Here is a 17272-nt window from a genome sequence, read left to right on the forward strand (position 1 = left end):
TTCACTCATCGTGACACATAAAAAACCCAGAGAGGTCGGCAAATAAGGGGAAAGAAAGTTTTTTTTTTTAATAGGCATGAAATCAACAAGTCAATTCAATAAAATCATCGTTGTTAAAATGACAGTTTTACTGTTATCGTCAATAAAAACACAGACAGTAATTATTTTTTTAAACCCCTTCATTACCCTGCATAGACAGACTACATAGCACTCCACTGGGACTCATTGTAAAAACAGACTGTACATGTACCTCACGGCAGGCAGACAGTGAGACAGTGAGGACACACAGATGACAGGAAACAGCTGCTTCGGCCTGGAAGTTAAAGGCAACTGTTTGAATCTCAAATTATTACTATTATTCTTCTTATCATTATTATCATTATTATTATTATTATATATTTTTTATTCTATTGAATGAAAAGTGAAGGTGTTAGCTGTGGTTCATTATTAGCTTTTTTTCACAGTGCTTCATTTTGCCTGTGTAATTTATTTTGAAGGATATTTCCCATCAACACCTATATTCACGCTTGTACACATTCACACACAAACCATACACCCCGGTCTAAAGTCAAAATATATTAAAGAATAGTAAATATTAAAAGATTATTAAAAAGATTATTCTCTTTTTTTTCATCCAGGTGAAGTGACACATTCTGCCACAAACAATAACACCTTTTCTAAACACTTTTCTGTACGTCATGCATTTCTACCTCGGTGCTTTTTTTGTCTACGTCATTCTCAGTTCTGGGAGTAAATTCTTTTATCGTGAACTACCTCACAGACGATGGTGATGAGCTTGATTAGAAGAAGAAGAAACATACAAAAGTGCCTCTCAGTCTGTGATTGATCGAGCATAATAACAATAATAATAATAAAAAAAAAAGAAAAAGTAGAAATATAAATACTTGCACAATCAGTACTTGTGTCTATTAAGCTGCATTACAAAATAATGAACATTCGTAGTTCTACATACTTTCAGTTGAAGATTTGATTGTGAGAGCTGTTGTGCTTCGTTTAGCATGAATGCACGCGTGTGTGTGTGTGTGTGTGTCTGCTTGTGTTCATTATGGTTCAGATTAAAGGCAGAATGACAGTTGTCTTTATTGGTATGCTTGCACGCACACACATACATACCATGTACAAAGTACCCACACACACACCACACACATACTCACTGGTGATGTTTACAGTATCTGACAATGAAATGACAGAGAGGTATCTGTTATATCTAATTGATCCCAGTGTAAACTTCAGATAAGTGTGTGTGTGCATGCGTGTGTGTGTGTGTATATGTGTGTGTGTGTGTGTGTGTGTGTTTAATACATCATTTCTGTCCGCATGATTGTTTTCATGCACAGAAACCTTAATGAACAAATAAATAGTTTCTCGGATGAATTTTTAGCAGGCATGCATTTTGTTGTTTTCTCTCAGGACTTTACAGCTATAACGGCTGAGAAAAGTCCAATAAAAAAAAAATCTTCATTGACGTCGCCATGTTAGAGCATTCCTCTGAAGTGCTAAATGTATATTAGTGTTTATGTCCGTATACATGTAGTCCTACTTTGTTTTGTTCTTCATGCATGTAAACATTCATCTAACCTAAGCATGTGTAAACAGTGACGCTGTGCCTGGGTCCAGCCTGGCGATTCAACCAACAGGACACGAGCGAGAAAACAACAGCCTTAACCTTAAGAAAATAACTGTTTATGAGCGAAGCCGCGGGAGCAGAGCAGGAGATCTCCTGTAGCATGTTAAACACATTTGTGTACAGGATTATTTTATGTTTTCTTAACTTGGAAATGCCATTATTTGCTTTTATGTAACACCATTCTCATATCTGTACAGTCCAAATAAAGCTATAAAGACGGAAGACTGCCCCTCTCCAGGTAGGTCAGACATCAGGTCAGCTAAGAATAGCAACTCTGAGGCTTATAAGAATTTAGTGCCTTGCTTAAGGACTCATCAGCAGGGCAGATCCTTGAAGGCAAGTCTGACTATCCAAAGTAACACACATTCTACTGAATTTATGCATGACCACGTCCCAGACTGTGAAAATTCAGAGGAAGCCCATTTTCAGGGCCGTTTTAAATTAATAAAATGTCTAAAAAAGCTTAATGCCTCCATTTTAAAAGAAGGACTTAATGCATTATTATCCTATATATGCCTCAGCACCACTGCCTGAAAATGTGCACATGCCTGCTGTATGATATGCTCTCTCTCGACAGTTTGTGAGATCAGACGCCTGTTGCACATTCACCTGAACTGACTTTTGTGGTCACTTGGGACACAAGCTTACATATATACAGTATAAAGATACATGTAAATGGTTGTAGGTGACACGTGTTCTGCAGAGGAGAATGCTGTAGCTGCTGTGATCTGCTGCTCTGCTCACATCTCACTCTATTCTCTTGTTGACTTCCTTGTAATTTGACTGAATTCTATAATCTGTAGTCAGGGGCTGAATCTGAGAGGGATTAGCACAGTTCTGCTGAATGTTTAAACCCAAAGCTTATTTTATTTTTTGGAAGTCCCTCAGAAATCTCTGGGTTCATCCCATTACTGCCACACAGACTCAAAGGAATCCAGGATTGTCTCTCTTGACGGGGGAAAATACAGATCCTGCTTATGTGCGAGGCTGAGCCGTCTCTATGCTGTACTGTACATGCTGTGCTTCCACCATCTTTCTGTGTGTGCGAGTGCCTCTGTGTCTTTACGTGTTCCTGGTGGTGTGTATGTGTTTGACCACGTGAGCGTTTGTGTTCAGAGCAGCCTGCCCAGCACCACTCCCTCTCTGCTCCTTGCTTCTCCTCTGAGGATCTCCAGGAAGCCCAGTTTTGTCAAGAACTCCAGCCTCTGACGGTCTGTCGGCTGCACCTCGCAGAACACACCCTGAGACCCTGCACACACAGTTAAAGAGAGACCTTGAGCTCCAGCTGCTCATAAAAAAATGCACAAACTCCCCCAGAGGATAGTGCGAGGTAGTCTGTCATGAAAAATTATGAAACTGCAGGATTTCAACCTTGTGAATTAATATCAGCTCTCCAGCATGCAGGCAAATAAATATTTTAAAATGAATTTAATGGTGTGAAAACATCGACAGGAAGTCTGACCCCTGCTCACATTAAAGAGCATGCTGAGTGGTATTACGACACTACTTCAACGCTCTGTGTTTTTCTGCTCTTCTGTTTAGCCTTTTCTCCAGAGAAGATATTTTACTATACAGTGCAGAAGTATGTGAGTATTTTCTAAAATATTTCTGATTGCACCATAGACCTCAGATTAGCCACAAGTGAGGGTTAACGCTCATTTTGGCAGACCCTTTCTGAAGTCTAGAGCGAAATAGAAGGCACACACATACACACTCATACAATGGCTCGACGCCGTGTCCTTACCGTTGGCCTTGAGTGCAGTGAGGAGGGCGGTGAGCAGGGTGCGGCTGACGCTGATGTCCACCAGCTCAGGCAGGGCGTCCAGTCGCAGCTGAGAGGGGAAGTGATAGAGGAGAGAGTCTGGGTACTCTCCCTGGTCCTCCTCCATTAGCTGGATTAAGTCCTGCACAGAGGAGAGCAGAGACACAAAGACATTCTCACTTGCCGATGAAGTCCTGGACATGATCTGTGTCCCGTTTAGCTTAAATGATTGGTGGCTGGTGGAGGGGGCTGTAGAACAGCAGTCCTATATTGTTGTAGTTTCCAACAGCAGCCACTAGATGTTACTAAAGGGCCAAATTTGACAGATCACCCCTTATAAAAACACATTAACAATATAATTGCATACAGAGAGACAGTCATCATCAGTAATCACCATCATAGATTCTAATTTATTTTAACATACATTCAATCCCTGATAACATCAACAGAGAACCTTCAGGATTTGACGTTATAGACACTGACCTTTGTTATTAGTCTAATGTACTTCCTGATTGACAAGCTGGTAAGCAGTTTTTCCTGGAACACACTAGTTTCCAAGCCATAAAGCACATATTAAGGTAACTACGCAATCAAGGAAAGGATAAGTAACAAAGAACACGTGGTAACTGTTCATTACATAAGACACTGGTGTCACATTGCTGTGTCTCATAAAGCCAGAAAAGATGCCATTCAGACGCCTGCGTATTGTTTGGCTCATTCAGCTTCGATTCCAAGTAAATTCATCAAGTGGAAAGCTTTTTCCCAGCTTCATACACCTGTGGCTGCAGCGGGAATGACGTCCAGAGTCGGGCTGTCAGTGTGCACCGTGACGCACAGGGTGGGCAGAAAAATCCTTCACAGATGTCAAGGACTGACTGTTCCTGTTGCTCTGATTGGCTCCTTGCCTAAGATCACTCAACTCACTTTGTCAGGATAAAAAAAAAAAAGGAGGAGAAAAATCATTTGACTGGTCATGCCTGATGCTTACCCATAACTACCAGACTACAACATATCTACAGTCTATTCTTGCTGTTTTGCTGTTTACAGCCGCGTCACTATTGCACTACAGAACACGTACCTGGAAACACAATTTCCAAATCTGGTCGTCTTGTTCTGTGCGTTAATGTAGTGTTGATACAGAAACTAGAACCCCAAGTCCGATCTGTGTGTGTTAATCTGTACTGCATGTGTGTGTGTGTCACTTGCTTTGTTTACCCGTATGTGCCACCCACTGCCCAGTAGGTTATTAATCCATCACAGAGGGGTCCAGATGGTGAAACTGCAGGAACCGATATGTCTAAACATTTGTGCGCATAATTTAACCTATGTGTGTGTGTGTGTGTGTGTGTGTGTGTGTGTGTGTGTGTGTGTGCCCTTCAGAATGACAGCATAGGTTTGGATAAAAAAGGATGCTTTTAATGACTACTTGGCTGCTTCTTCTCCACATATTCACCTGTGTGTTGGGGTGTGTGTTGCCCCCTTTGGGTGGGTATTTGTCCCTCATGGCAGGCATCCAGCTGGCCTGGCACCGCTTGGCAAAGGAGCGAACATCCAAGATGCCCAACACACAGCCACACACACCCAGCTCATCCTCCAGGATGAAGCTGTACTCTGGGCACAACGCCAGGCACGGCCCGAGACATCTGTGGACGTGAAAGAACACTGCTCTTTAAAAATATGTGAAAATAGTATTCAATGTGATAAATAGCCATTGTGGAAATGTTCTGCAATGCAAACAATTACTCTGTCTCCTCTTTCTTCGTCTCTCTCTCGCTCTCAAACACACACCTGTCTCCTATGACATCTGGGTGAGCAGCACTGGACCCTTGCCCACCCTGAGTCCTCAGGTGGAGTTGGCGCACCATTCGATATAACTCCAGCTACACACACATGCAAACACACACAAATACATGATTACTGTTTGAAGATTTCGTGCCCCGGTCCATTACACCATATGTTCCCCACACCAAAAATCTACAGGTGACTGAACAATCAGGGTCCCTTGAGAATGATGTTTAACTTTGAAGCATTTCTCCATGTAAGGATCTGACTGTGGCACTGACTGAGCATTCCATAAATTTTCCATGACTTTCCATTACTATGTCAGAGTGTCTGCATGACCTAAAATGTTTCTCTTTCCTGGTTTGTTTCCAAATTGTTTTTCTGAAGGGGTAAGTAGTGTGGTTTCCACAGCAGCTATGCTTAAGCTTTGCAGCTGGTGCAGTGATTGTGTAAATGCAGATATTCTTTGACTTTCCCTTTCTTAAACCATGAATTATCCAGGCACTATTTGTGAAACAATATCATGTCTGAGTGCGTCTTCTCCTACCTTGTCCTTGCCATGGTAGGGCCTGATGTTATAGAGACGAGAGGTAGGGAAGAGAGGAGGAGGGTGAGTGAAGAGTTCACTGCTGCTGCCTATTGGGAGGAGCATCTTCAAAGCACACACACACACACACACGAACGTTAGGCAGTTATAAGAAGACTGAATGTCAATGTCATTTATTATCAAGAATGTACGAATACAAGCACACACTAATACAAAGTAAATAAACAAGAGGAGTCATTAACAAAATCCACGGAAAATATTATACAAACACACACCTGCACCTCCCCAGACACGCCCCCTTTGAACGCCCACGGCTCTGACTCCACTCCCAGTAGGTCCGCCCCCGTGGACTTCCCACACCCTACCACAGAAAACAACCACATATCAGTCTGGTGACATCACATGGTTATGGCCAATGAAATGCTAGGATAGTCAGCAGAGATGGAAAATGACTGCACAGTTTATCAGCTTTAAATATTCATGCTGGCATAAAAGTTCAGTGTTTTACAGCATTACAGCTCCTCAGGAGATGCTTGCTGAAATTAACTTCTGTTTCAGTTCTTATGCCAGCACCATAAATATTTGAAGCACGACTGGTGGCTCAGTCCTCACTGCACCCTTATCTGGAGCTCCATTAAGCAAGAAACAGTGATTGGATGTCGGGTTTATGGGAGAACATTTGCAGACTGAATTTACTCTGGATAAGAATGATTTGCGCAGCAGAGGTGACGTGTAGTTATTTACTTCAGGTGTAGGTGTGGAGTTTAGAGGTCATGCATACTCACAGTGGAAGCAGTTCCTCCAGGTGCCCAGGGTGGAGCTGTCACTCAACACTCGTCCATCTGAGTGAGATAGGTGAGTGGGTGGGGTCAGATTATAGTGTGCAGTATGTTACAATACAATGAAGACTAAAAGAGCACAGTATAGCATAGAATACTACTGGCACAATACTATATCACAGTATAATGACTGAGCCATGATGTACTACACTGTCACATAGGCAGTGAGTAGTATGGCATAACATAGTAATTCTATACAACAAAGCAATGCTCTATAATGTACTACAAACAAAACTACTATACGATACAATACTATACTAGGTATAAGAGGGTAATAAAGCAAAGCTAACACTAATAGCATATTATACTATACTGTACTATAGGCACAGTATTACAGGGCAGCATAGTATACCACAGGTTACAACTGGTTGGCTATACTGTAGCATACTATACTGTTCCCATAGTTCCCTGCTTCCATCTCTCTTTTCACTCACCCAGCCAGCATATGAATGCTTTTGCCACCAGAGCCATATTCCTTAGGTCCCACACATAAGGGTAAAGGTCATAGAGCACAGCCCTGTTGGCCCCACCCACCACGCTACAGTGGAGCTGTGCTATGTCTTCACACAGGGACAGGAAGCGGGAGGCCCGACCTCGCCACTCATCGATCTGAGGACATTCATACATAATACAAGCCCTTTTTTATCAGTCACAATCATCAATCACGCACTCCACAGTTAAATTTGCACAAAAAGCACACGCTGACCTTCTGAGGCGGTGTCTTTTTGCTGTTAGTGCTGACCAGGTGGCAGTTTGTTTTCAGCCAGGTCAGGTCCTGCAGCAGTTTCTGGGCAGACGGGCCATGCTCATGAGGCAGATAATGAAGACCAACCAGCAGCCGCACCTGAGATTCACTTAGTAGGACTTTCCCACCACAGAGTCCCCGACCCTGGGCCTTCTGCCCTCTGCCTCCACCTGAAGGTGCTCCAGACCGGGATCCTGGAGGTTGCTGATTGGGTTGACTAGGATGGTTTGACCTCTTCTTCTCCCCTTCTTGTCCCTCCCTCTCCCCCTTGACCTTAGTGGGTGATGATGGTGGTGAACTGGAGTTCAGGGGGAAAACAGGAAGTTTGGCCACCACAGAGGTTCCTCTCAAGGTGGATGGGCAGTCAGATCTGTCGGGAGTTTTGCAACGAGATGTGGGAGCAGAGGAACGGTGGTCTGCTCGTGAGCTCTGTCGACCTGTAATAATACCGATCAACAGTGCACTGAAATAATGCAGTCAAGGTATAAATCCAACCAAAGGTTGTGAAAGTGCGTGAGCAGGTAAAGTGTTTCAATCCAGTCTAACGTCAACACACATATACAAGTACAGCCCTACATCTTAATGTTTTACCTGCTTGTAGAGGTTGGTTGAGTTCCTCCATCCAATCATGTAGTGCAGCAGACAGAGCTCTATCAGGACAGTATTCACACTCCTCATCTAGAGCATACACAACATTGTGTTGTCATATATGAGGATACTGAGTTACTCATATTCATACAGTACACAGTACAGGAAACACGCCTTTACATAATCAGTTTGTGATGTTCACTGCATTCCAGTGGGACATGTTTTGGTAGACAAACCTACCCACACGTATCGTACATATCTCCCTTATCTATGATATTTCTGCATGACTGGAAAAGAAGATAGCCACCCATCTCAGAACACTCGTGTTTGCTGGTCAGATGGAGCCACTGAGTCTCTACAGGAGTAACACTAAAACATGACATTTGTGATTGTTGTTTTACTTTTCTTTTTTGCCAACATGCCCTACTGTGCTTATGCTGGAAATACTGCAATATTAATGATCTGTGGAAAGGGAGAAAATACAGAACCAAAAAACAAAAAAAACATCCAGAAATGGAAGCTACGCCAAGTCCATTTTGCAGTGCTGACTTTTAAATATGACAAACTCAAAATCATAGACAAGATAGAAAAATTAAAGAACTGGCATCACCTTCAGATCGCCACTTAAACGTCTCATCTAAACTCTGATCTTGACTAAAACCTATAATTCTTCGTACTCCATGCATTGTTCATGTGTTAGCTCCCTCTCCTACCATGAATCCAGTACTTACTTCACTGACTACCAACACCCCATCACCTTCCCTCTCATGCTATCATTAAAATTCCTTTTCCATTTCCTTCCACATCACAGGCTTCAGCCTGCCCTTCATCTCTTTTGTCATCCCCTCCCTTAAAGCCTATTTCTCCTCCAGCCCTCCGCCTTGTTTCTCCTCCACAGAGCGACCTTCCTCTCTTCTCTTTTCTTCCTTCACACACCACACAATTATTCCTCCATCACCGCCTCTCCCCGATCGGTAGTCAGAGCAACATCACACACTACAGCAGTTCTCTACCCAACATTTTTCCACCCAGCTCCCTTGTTTCCTCTTTTGTCCTCTGGTGGTATTTTCCTGTATTGTGCTGTCAGTAAACTGAATGCAATAAATCTGAATCAAATGTTAAATTAAGGTGATGAAAGGGCTCTTACACAAAGTCTGACAGAATATGTTAAATATAAAACATCAGGAATATATGCACTTTGTGTGTGAAATAGAAGGACTACATGAACCGAAGCCATTAACCATCCCCATCAACAGCTGTGAGAGTAGATGGAGATTGATGAAACTGGTGAATTGTGCTGTATCAGGGAAATATTTTTATTCTCTTTAACTTCAGCCAATAAGTTTATTTGGTCGACTTGTCCGGGAGAACAGATGGAACTTCAATTCCTTCAAGTTAATTGATTTGTTAAATAATATCAGGCAACATTTCTGCCTTGTGGTTAAAATTGTGTTAGTTGCCAAGCAACACAGGCTTATTAAACATTTCTTCCGGAAGCAATGGGACCAACCATGCACAGCTCTGGTCTGCCAGAGCCCATGTTAGTTTATTAACTCGGGACATCTTCTGTCTCATCACTGCTGCTTCCTCCTTCCAGTTGTTCATTAATCCCTTTGCCTTTCTGCTGCATTCTTCCCTCCACCTCTCCCCTCACCTTTCCTCTCCTCTTTTCCAGCTCTGTACCAGCTTCCCAGCGTATGGAGAGGGATGTAGTTGGCTTCAAACTCGCAGTTGGGGTTGAGTAACAGGCCTCTCAGGTGGCTCCTGAGCTGAGGCTCTCGGCCCTTAAAAGGCCCCAGGAAGAGACGCCTGGAGTCGTAGTCATTAGCGTGCAGGTTGTCCCAGATGAGCGGGGGACGCTGGAGGACAGACTCCACCTCAGCCAGGCAGTCAACAGACAGTTTCCTGGAGATGACCTTACTGCCTGTGGAGAGTGAAGGGGAAAGGTTGACAAGAGGAAGCCTGAAGGTTTGAGGAACAGACTTCACATCAAATCAAATCTGAGGCGCACAACAGGAGACTGGAATGAAGAAGTTGTTCTCTCCATATGGCACATATGGAATAAACAAACCTCAACAACTCTGTAACTGTTTCTGTTCATTTCCTACTGTGAAAAATTCATGGAGAGGTGGAAAGCAAAGAACAGCTTCTCATAGGAGAACAAGAAAGACAAAGAAGAAAATTAAAAACTGAACTAAACAAGAGAAGATGATAATGTGTGTGTTTGTGTGTGTCTGTTTCTATTGTACTTCCATATGCATGTGGGCGGATTTGCACTTAAATCCTTGAGGATGGAGGATGTTGTGTGTGAATCTGTGCCTGCACCCATTTGCGTGTGTGTGCTGAGCTGTGTTTTGTGTTGATCATGGGTCAACTAATGAGGCTAAAAACAGAAAAGAAGAAATTGTACTTAAAGAAATGTTCCTATCATTCAATCACACAGTCTTACTGAGATAAAGATCTATTTTCCAAGAACGACCTGAGAACAAGTAACACTGGCAACACAATCAGCAAACAGAAACACAATTACACAGTAAACAAGGATTCATAAAAACAGAAGCTTCAACAGCAGAGCTTCATAGATGAATAACATGAGATGGCTATTCTTCTTGAAAGAAAGAAGTCCATCCAATCACATGTAACAGACAGATACAATACAGAATATCTTCATGGTCAAAGACAGGCCTGAAGGTTGACTGCACACTAGCTTTATTGATGGAAGAAGGCAGACATCCTTTAATTCTACACAAGAAGCCTTGTTTGTTTTTAAATTTGAGTCAAATCTTAAATATGAATCGTGAAAGATAGTCTGCTGTCAAGCCAAATTAAGTATATGTGTGACTCAGCATGACTAATCAGGGTGTTTTAATGGCAGGATAGTCAGCGTCACTGGTGGAGGTGAGGAATACCATGCACTTGGTCTTCTCTGTGTTTAAAATTAGTGTGTGATGAAGGAGTGGTGATTGGAAAGCATCAAAGGCAGCATGAAGATGAATCAGGGCCTGAGCTGGGGTGCAGCCTGGGGGAGATGTGAGTGGAGGTATTGATGTAAAAATGTAACTGCAGGGTTAGCTGTAGCAACCCAGCACATACAGAGGGATCCAGCTGTGTCAGCTGAATACAGCCACGTCATATAGTGCAGTAAAAAGAGCAGTTAAATCAATTACATCATCAGTTAAATAGTTCACATATATGCTAAGTTGTGTATGTGACTCACCTGTCCATACCACTGTTATGTTGGGCAGCAGGTCCTCTCCAACAGTCTGCAGGTAGGGAGACTTTGATACGCTTGGAGAACACAGAGAACCACAGTACTCTACAGGGAGAGAGAGGCAGAGGTACGCTTCATCAACTGCACGTGTCAGATTCTGCAAACACTCCAACTCAATTCAGTTCATCACTCCTACCCGTAGGGCAGAACAGGAAGACGGGCGGTTCCCCCAAGAACCGATAGATCTCATTGGTTACAGTGACCTGAGCATGAGCGAATGAAGAAAAGGCCTCGCTGTCGGCCTGACACATGGAGTGATCGATGTCATCAAACAGAATGGCAAATGCCTGGCAACCCAGGTCTGATACCTGGAGAGAGAGAGAGAGACAGAGGCTCAGATCCTGAAACGTTGCACTCCTGCAGTATCTATTATCTCACTTTGTCCTATACCTGTCTCAGCTTGCGTTTGAGTAGCGTCAGATCACAGGAAGAAGAGAAGACGATGTCCTGACCAGGCGAGAGGGCGTAAACAAACCTCAGGCCCCTCGACTGGGCCTCTGATATGAGAGTACGCAACTGACCTGAGAGGAGAGGTGATGAAGAATTATGAGTTTGAAACATAAAGTGGGACAAAATGAGACACACTGGCCAGTGTTTGCAAAAAATACTAGATTATGATTACAGATGTCTTCGATTTCTAGCATAGTAAGAAAACTTGGATGGACATGTGGGTGGATGAGCGGTTCATCAGCAGATGGATGAATGGGAGGATCTTACCCTCCTCTTCAGGAGAGTAGACTTCCCTCCACAACAGTCTGTGTTTGAGGTCATCTTTTGGGCCGTACAGATACGTGTTCAACCCCCAGTGCTGCATCCTGGCACAGAAAGACACGAGGGAACGTGTTAGGACAGGTTTAAGTCATTACACAACTAAATCAATGAGTCTGCAACAAGAAAAGAAAAGACATCCCATAAAACTCTATTAAAAGAGTTTTAAATCATTAGACTTTTCCAATTTTGTCCTTATACTCAATTTGTTATTTCACTCTCCTGCATCTCTGTTTTTACATTGTAGCTCACAGTTTGATTTGATTCTAATTTGGGTTTAAACTTTATATACTGGTAAAAAAAAAAGAAAAGAAAAGAAAAAGAAAAACACTGTAAATGAAGTGAGCACAAGTGATCAACAGTGTGTGGGATGTCAGTTTCTGATTTCAAACTATCTTAATTATTTAAATCTTTGTTGAGTGCAAAAACTTTGTAGTAATTCTTTGAAGTCTGCAAATAAATCATCTATTACTTAGACGACATGAGCAGCTGAGAAAGAGGCGAGGACAGAAGGAAGGGAAAGTAAACAGAAAAACAACAAGCAGTGAGAAAATAGGTCCACTGTATCGATCATGGGGCTCCACGGCCGCCTCAGTTACAGGAAATGACCTCCTGAATTATAAATAGAGCATAGTACGAGGAGTGAAACAATATCTGCATCGCACACACAGACAAAACATGAATATCGCAATCTCTCTCTCTGGACAAGGACCAGCTCTTGTCTTCCTTGTCATTTGTGGGTGGACTATGTTCTCATGCTCTCCCTGCTTCACTTCCTGGACAGATGGTATGTAAGTCGCCTCCACAAAGCTGCAAGCTGCCTGCCTCAAACACACAATGAGACACAGCCACGCACTCACATACTGTACACACATCCACGGCCCCACTCTGCCAATCTTATGCAACACTCGAGCGTATGAATTTTGCCTGCACCCCGCACTTGAGTCTAAAAAAGCCAATCTATAAATAAACCTGGAGCCCACACACTCAGCTGCTGCTACACTGACAAAGTTTTGGGAGTCATATTCATTCTCATCAGGAAGCAGCGATGGCCTGTTCACCACAGCTTTGTTTGGCCAGTATCACCTGGAAATCATGATCATGGTTACTGATAGGAACAGAAATCTTGTGCCTTCATCCTCAGTAATGACATCGTCCATATATTTAAGAGCAGTGCAAAGCAGAGAGCAGGGGGAACAACTTCTCTCCAGGGATGCAGTCGACTGTCACTATTGGCTGTTGTACTACAAAACTGTGTCAGTGCTCCCAAAGGGCATTTATGCTGATGCATTCATTTGTAAGATCAGTGTGACGTCAAGAATTAATTGGCTCCCTGCTGACAAGAAGGTACACGTATGGTGCAATATACAGCAAGTGTGCATGAAAAGGGAATGCCACATCTGTCATTTGGTTCATATGTAACACATGTAATTTTCATGGATGGCCTAGCGATGCTTTAAATGGCACCTTGACTGTGTGTGTTCTGCACTCGGGCATGATCGTTAAGTATTCTACTGTAGTTCACTGTCATGGCGATCGCTGCGCGCTGATTCAAGCTGAAAGAGCCCGTGTCTCATCGTGAGCTGATGGAACTGTTAATGAAAACTGTTGTGGCAGTCTCTATACGGAGCTGCCTTGGTTCTGTTTAATCAAGATTCAGAGAGACTTGGCTCATGAACCTGCTGCCTTGATAATGGATTACTGTCTCCTCTGGGACTCACGCTGTATACACCGGTTGATTATGAATGTTGAATTTCACCTGGTTTAAACGGCTTCTAGGCTACAGTTCTTATGCTATTGTGATGCTTACAAACAAGAGCCTATTGTGGCACTGCACTGGTATCTCTCCACTCTCTGTGGCCAACAACTAAAGAGCGTGGCTGTGCTGAGAAGCTCCCTGGTGTGAAGGTCTCTGCATGGAAAAAGATGCTGCTAAAGAAACAGCTTGGACATGGAAATACATGACAATAATGTCTATGAAAATGCAATCGGCCCCTGCTCTCTCCCCTCCTGTCATCCCCGGCCGAGCCCTTTGCTATAGAGTCATTCTGAGTCAGTGATTTCTCTCAGGTCTGCCTGGCACTGAAATAGAGGTGTGCAACTGGGTTCAGCCAAGAAGCGTCGGTTCAGTAGCTCCTGAGCTGCTCACGTACACACAGCACAGTGCATGCAAGTTTGCAGACACCAGTTTTATCGCAGCTTGCAAGCTTCTTTAAAGATTGATGACAGACTTACCATTGGAAGAGAACTTTCCTCTGATCCATAGACCAAGGCCTCCCATAGAAGCCTGCAGATGGAAAGCAAGCATGACATGAGTGCATACATGTCACTAGAAATCAACACCTTCAGATACACCTGATCACTGACACAATGAAACATCTAGAGTATTGATGAATTCTACAAGGCCATGCAGGGGTCACGTTTTCAGAATTGATCTGTTTACCATCACAGGCTTCAACGGCTTGTGGAGATCCTTTTTGATATATTGCATGTCTTTTTTCTCAAGCAGTAAATAGCTGCGTGGAACACAAACAACACAGTGTAACACTTTTCATATTCAAGCATATGCACCATGGCATTCCCTAGTGGATATCATATCATGTGATTCTCTGCACATTTTAGTTGCCGTTGCCGGCTCTGCACTAATTAATCACAAACTGGACTGGTTATCAGCTCCTGGACACCATTCGTGGACAGCTACAGTACTGTATGAGCACATAAAAGGATGTGAGCTCTTCCAGTGCTCACTTGGACACATCCCCTCTGTGTTTGGCAGAGGCATAATTCATCTCCTGCTACACTCTCCATCACATTTTCTATTTTTAGAAATGGGAGCATCTCCAGTGTCCCTCTCCCTCCTTTGTGTTTTTTGAATAAGTCTGCAGGGAAAGAGAGAGAGAGAGAGAGAGTGTGTGTGTGTGTGTCTGCGTGTGTGTGTGTGAGCGCGCACACGCATGCGTGCGCAGTAAGTGGGTCAAAGTGAGAAGTAAATCAGATCCACTGAAAATCCACACGTGTGTATGCGCATGTGTATGACATAGGTACCTGGGTGTCTGAGCGTGCATGTGTGTGTGAATACTCCCAACGAAGTCAGACCCAATTACTAACTCTGTGGGATGCCACCACATGGGACTGAGAAACACACTGGTTGAAGAGGTTTCAGGAATTAGTAATGAGGTGTGAGTGTGTGTGTGTGTGTGTGTGTGTGTGTGTGTGTGTGTGTGTGTGTGTGTTGCATGCGTCATACTTTTATTGTCATTGCGAAATGAATTTCCAAAATAAACGCATTGCAAAGGGCTGTGAAAACAGACAAGCTGAGAATTTGAAGAGCTGGAAAGCTGAGACAAAAGGACCAGTGTTGAAACTATGAGTTCACTGAAATCGATTATAATAATCAATAATCATCACTTAACGAGTAAAAATACCAAACATTTGCTGGTTCCACCTCCTCAAATGTGAGGATTGGTCGCGTTTCTCTGGTTTATATCATTGTGAATTAGATATTTCGGGCGGTAAAATTGACCTGAATTACAGAGGTGACAGACATATTTCCACTTCCTTTCCACAGCAGATAGATCTGTTCTTACTGCCCGCTGTTTTGACAAGACACCTCTCTGTCACTTTGAAGTTACATGATAACTCCTCAACACAATACAGTGTGGCGTCAGATTCCGAGGTAACAGGAAGTTGGCTTCTCAACACTGATAGAAACGATGAGAACGCATCTGGTTTGTCACCTGATCTCATCAGTACGAACAAGAATGTATGAAATGCTTAGAAATGACCGTTTTCTTGTGACAAAATTAGAAAACACATACAGAGAAAATAATATTTTCGCTTTATTTTCAGGGTCTATACTTGCAGACACAAATTTCCAGCGTAATTTGTGCTGAAAACAGTACAACAGTGTCATCGTCGGTTTCTTCTTCTTCAATTTTTTCTGTGCTAATTAGTCTGGATCCTGCTTTGTCAATGTCATGACCTGTAGCCATAACCTGCACTATGATTATCACCACTGCTAGTGTGGCAGTCAGGTCACCCCCTCCTGTTCTTTACTGTTACCCTCAGAAACTACCATCACATCATCCCCATCACCTCCAACATCATCAGTACTCTTCACTGGAATTTCTTTTCATTGAGGCCCTCAAATTAAACTCTTCCTAATTGTGTTCTTTCATCGTGTCACCATCATTATCATCGCCACCATCACCATCATTCGTGTTCTTCCTCACATCATCTCTCACGGCGTCACATTCAGTCATTTCTAACCAAACATTATCACAGTCTCCAGCCATAATTACAGTCTTGATAATCCAGCTCACCTTCACCATCATTGTCATTATCAACATCACATTATCTGAAATTCCATTATCATCATCATCACCATTAGTTTCACTGTCATCATCATCTTCATCATCATCTTCAGTACCCCAGCCATTATTCAGAGTGTTTTCCTTTCCTTAGGCTGCAGCCTTTGAACCAGACATCATTGAATGCTTTTCAGCGCCTGCTCTCTGATCTTCACTTCAAGCCTGGCTGATCACCAGCACATCATCTCACAAAGACCGTCTTCATCCACATGTTACCTTCCCCGCGCCCCCCTCCACCTCCAGTATGTGACAAAAAACAATTCTGAAATCTAGGTCAAACGGTGGTCAATTCAAAATCATCCCCTCGAGGTAAGAAAAAAAAAAATCACATGATCTGACAGGAGGTCAGTTCTGAAGTCGGCCGCTCTTACCTTCCACCACCCCACAAAGAAACTGCCTCTTCCCCTCCATCCTGTCCGGGGCCCCGCTGCCTCCCTCCGCGTCCAGTCGGCCCCTAACCAGCGAGGGACGACGAGATGCTCCCCCCGTCTTTCAGCTTAGATACCGGGTTTGTTCTTCATGCTTCTCTTCGATCTGCCTCCACCTCCTTCTCTTCCTCTCCTTCTCTCTACATCGCTGGAGCTTGCGTGCTGCGTTCAGGTGTTCGGCGGAAGCTTCTGCTTTCGAGCATTTAATGCTAATTAAAGAAGAAGAAAAAACAAAACAAACAAAAGTGGCCTTTCAGAGTTTTATCAGCAAATAGAGACACATTTATCCTGCTTGACAACGTGGTAACAGACTTGGATGTGTATTATTATAATAATATAATGATAATTAAAAAAACGACTAATAATTGTATTTTTATAGCACTTAGGTTATCTAAACAAAATTAAATAAGGAACTTACATACAGTGAAACTGCTGCAGGGTCGTAAAATATGCTGGAATAAATTAGTTTAAAATTGTAAATGTAGAACTCGAAATAAAACAATAAAACAGTGACACATTACGGT

General features: G+C 43.1%; 1 protein-coding gene across 1 annotated transcript; it reads right to left on the bottom strand.

Moving 5' to 3' along the window:
- Nucleotides 1-43: 43 nt before the first annotated feature.
- On the bottom strand, nucleotides 44-16973 carry LOC143316862 (protein O-GlcNAcase). The gene is made up of 17 exons (XM_076724619.1): nucleotides 16692-16973; nucleotides 14186-14237; nucleotides 11900-11997; nucleotides 11573-11703; nucleotides 11319-11490; nucleotides 11129-11227; nucleotides 9566-9835; nucleotides 7915-8001; nucleotides 7285-7760; nucleotides 7013-7187; nucleotides 6525-6581; nucleotides 6015-6100; nucleotides 5740-5844; nucleotides 5199-5290; nucleotides 4864-5053; nucleotides 3393-3552; nucleotides 44-2897 (listed from the first exon to the last, which is right to left on the bottom strand). The coding sequence occupies exons 1-17, from the start codon at nucleotides 16729-16731 to the stop codon at nucleotides 2761-2763; spliced, it is 2427 nt and encodes an 808-aa protein (XP_076580734.1). The 5' UTR covers nucleotides 16732-16973; the 3' UTR covers nucleotides 44-2760.
- Nucleotides 16974-17272: the final 299 nt, after the last annotated feature.

The sequence above is a fragment of the Chaetodon auriga genome, chromosome 24 (genome assembly GCF_051107435.1).
Source record: "Chaetodon auriga isolate fChaAug3 chromosome 24, fChaAug3.hap1, whole genome shotgun sequence".
Lineage (NCBI taxonomy): Eukaryota > Metazoa > Chordata > Actinopteri > Chaetodontiformes > Chaetodontidae > Chaetodon > Chaetodon auriga.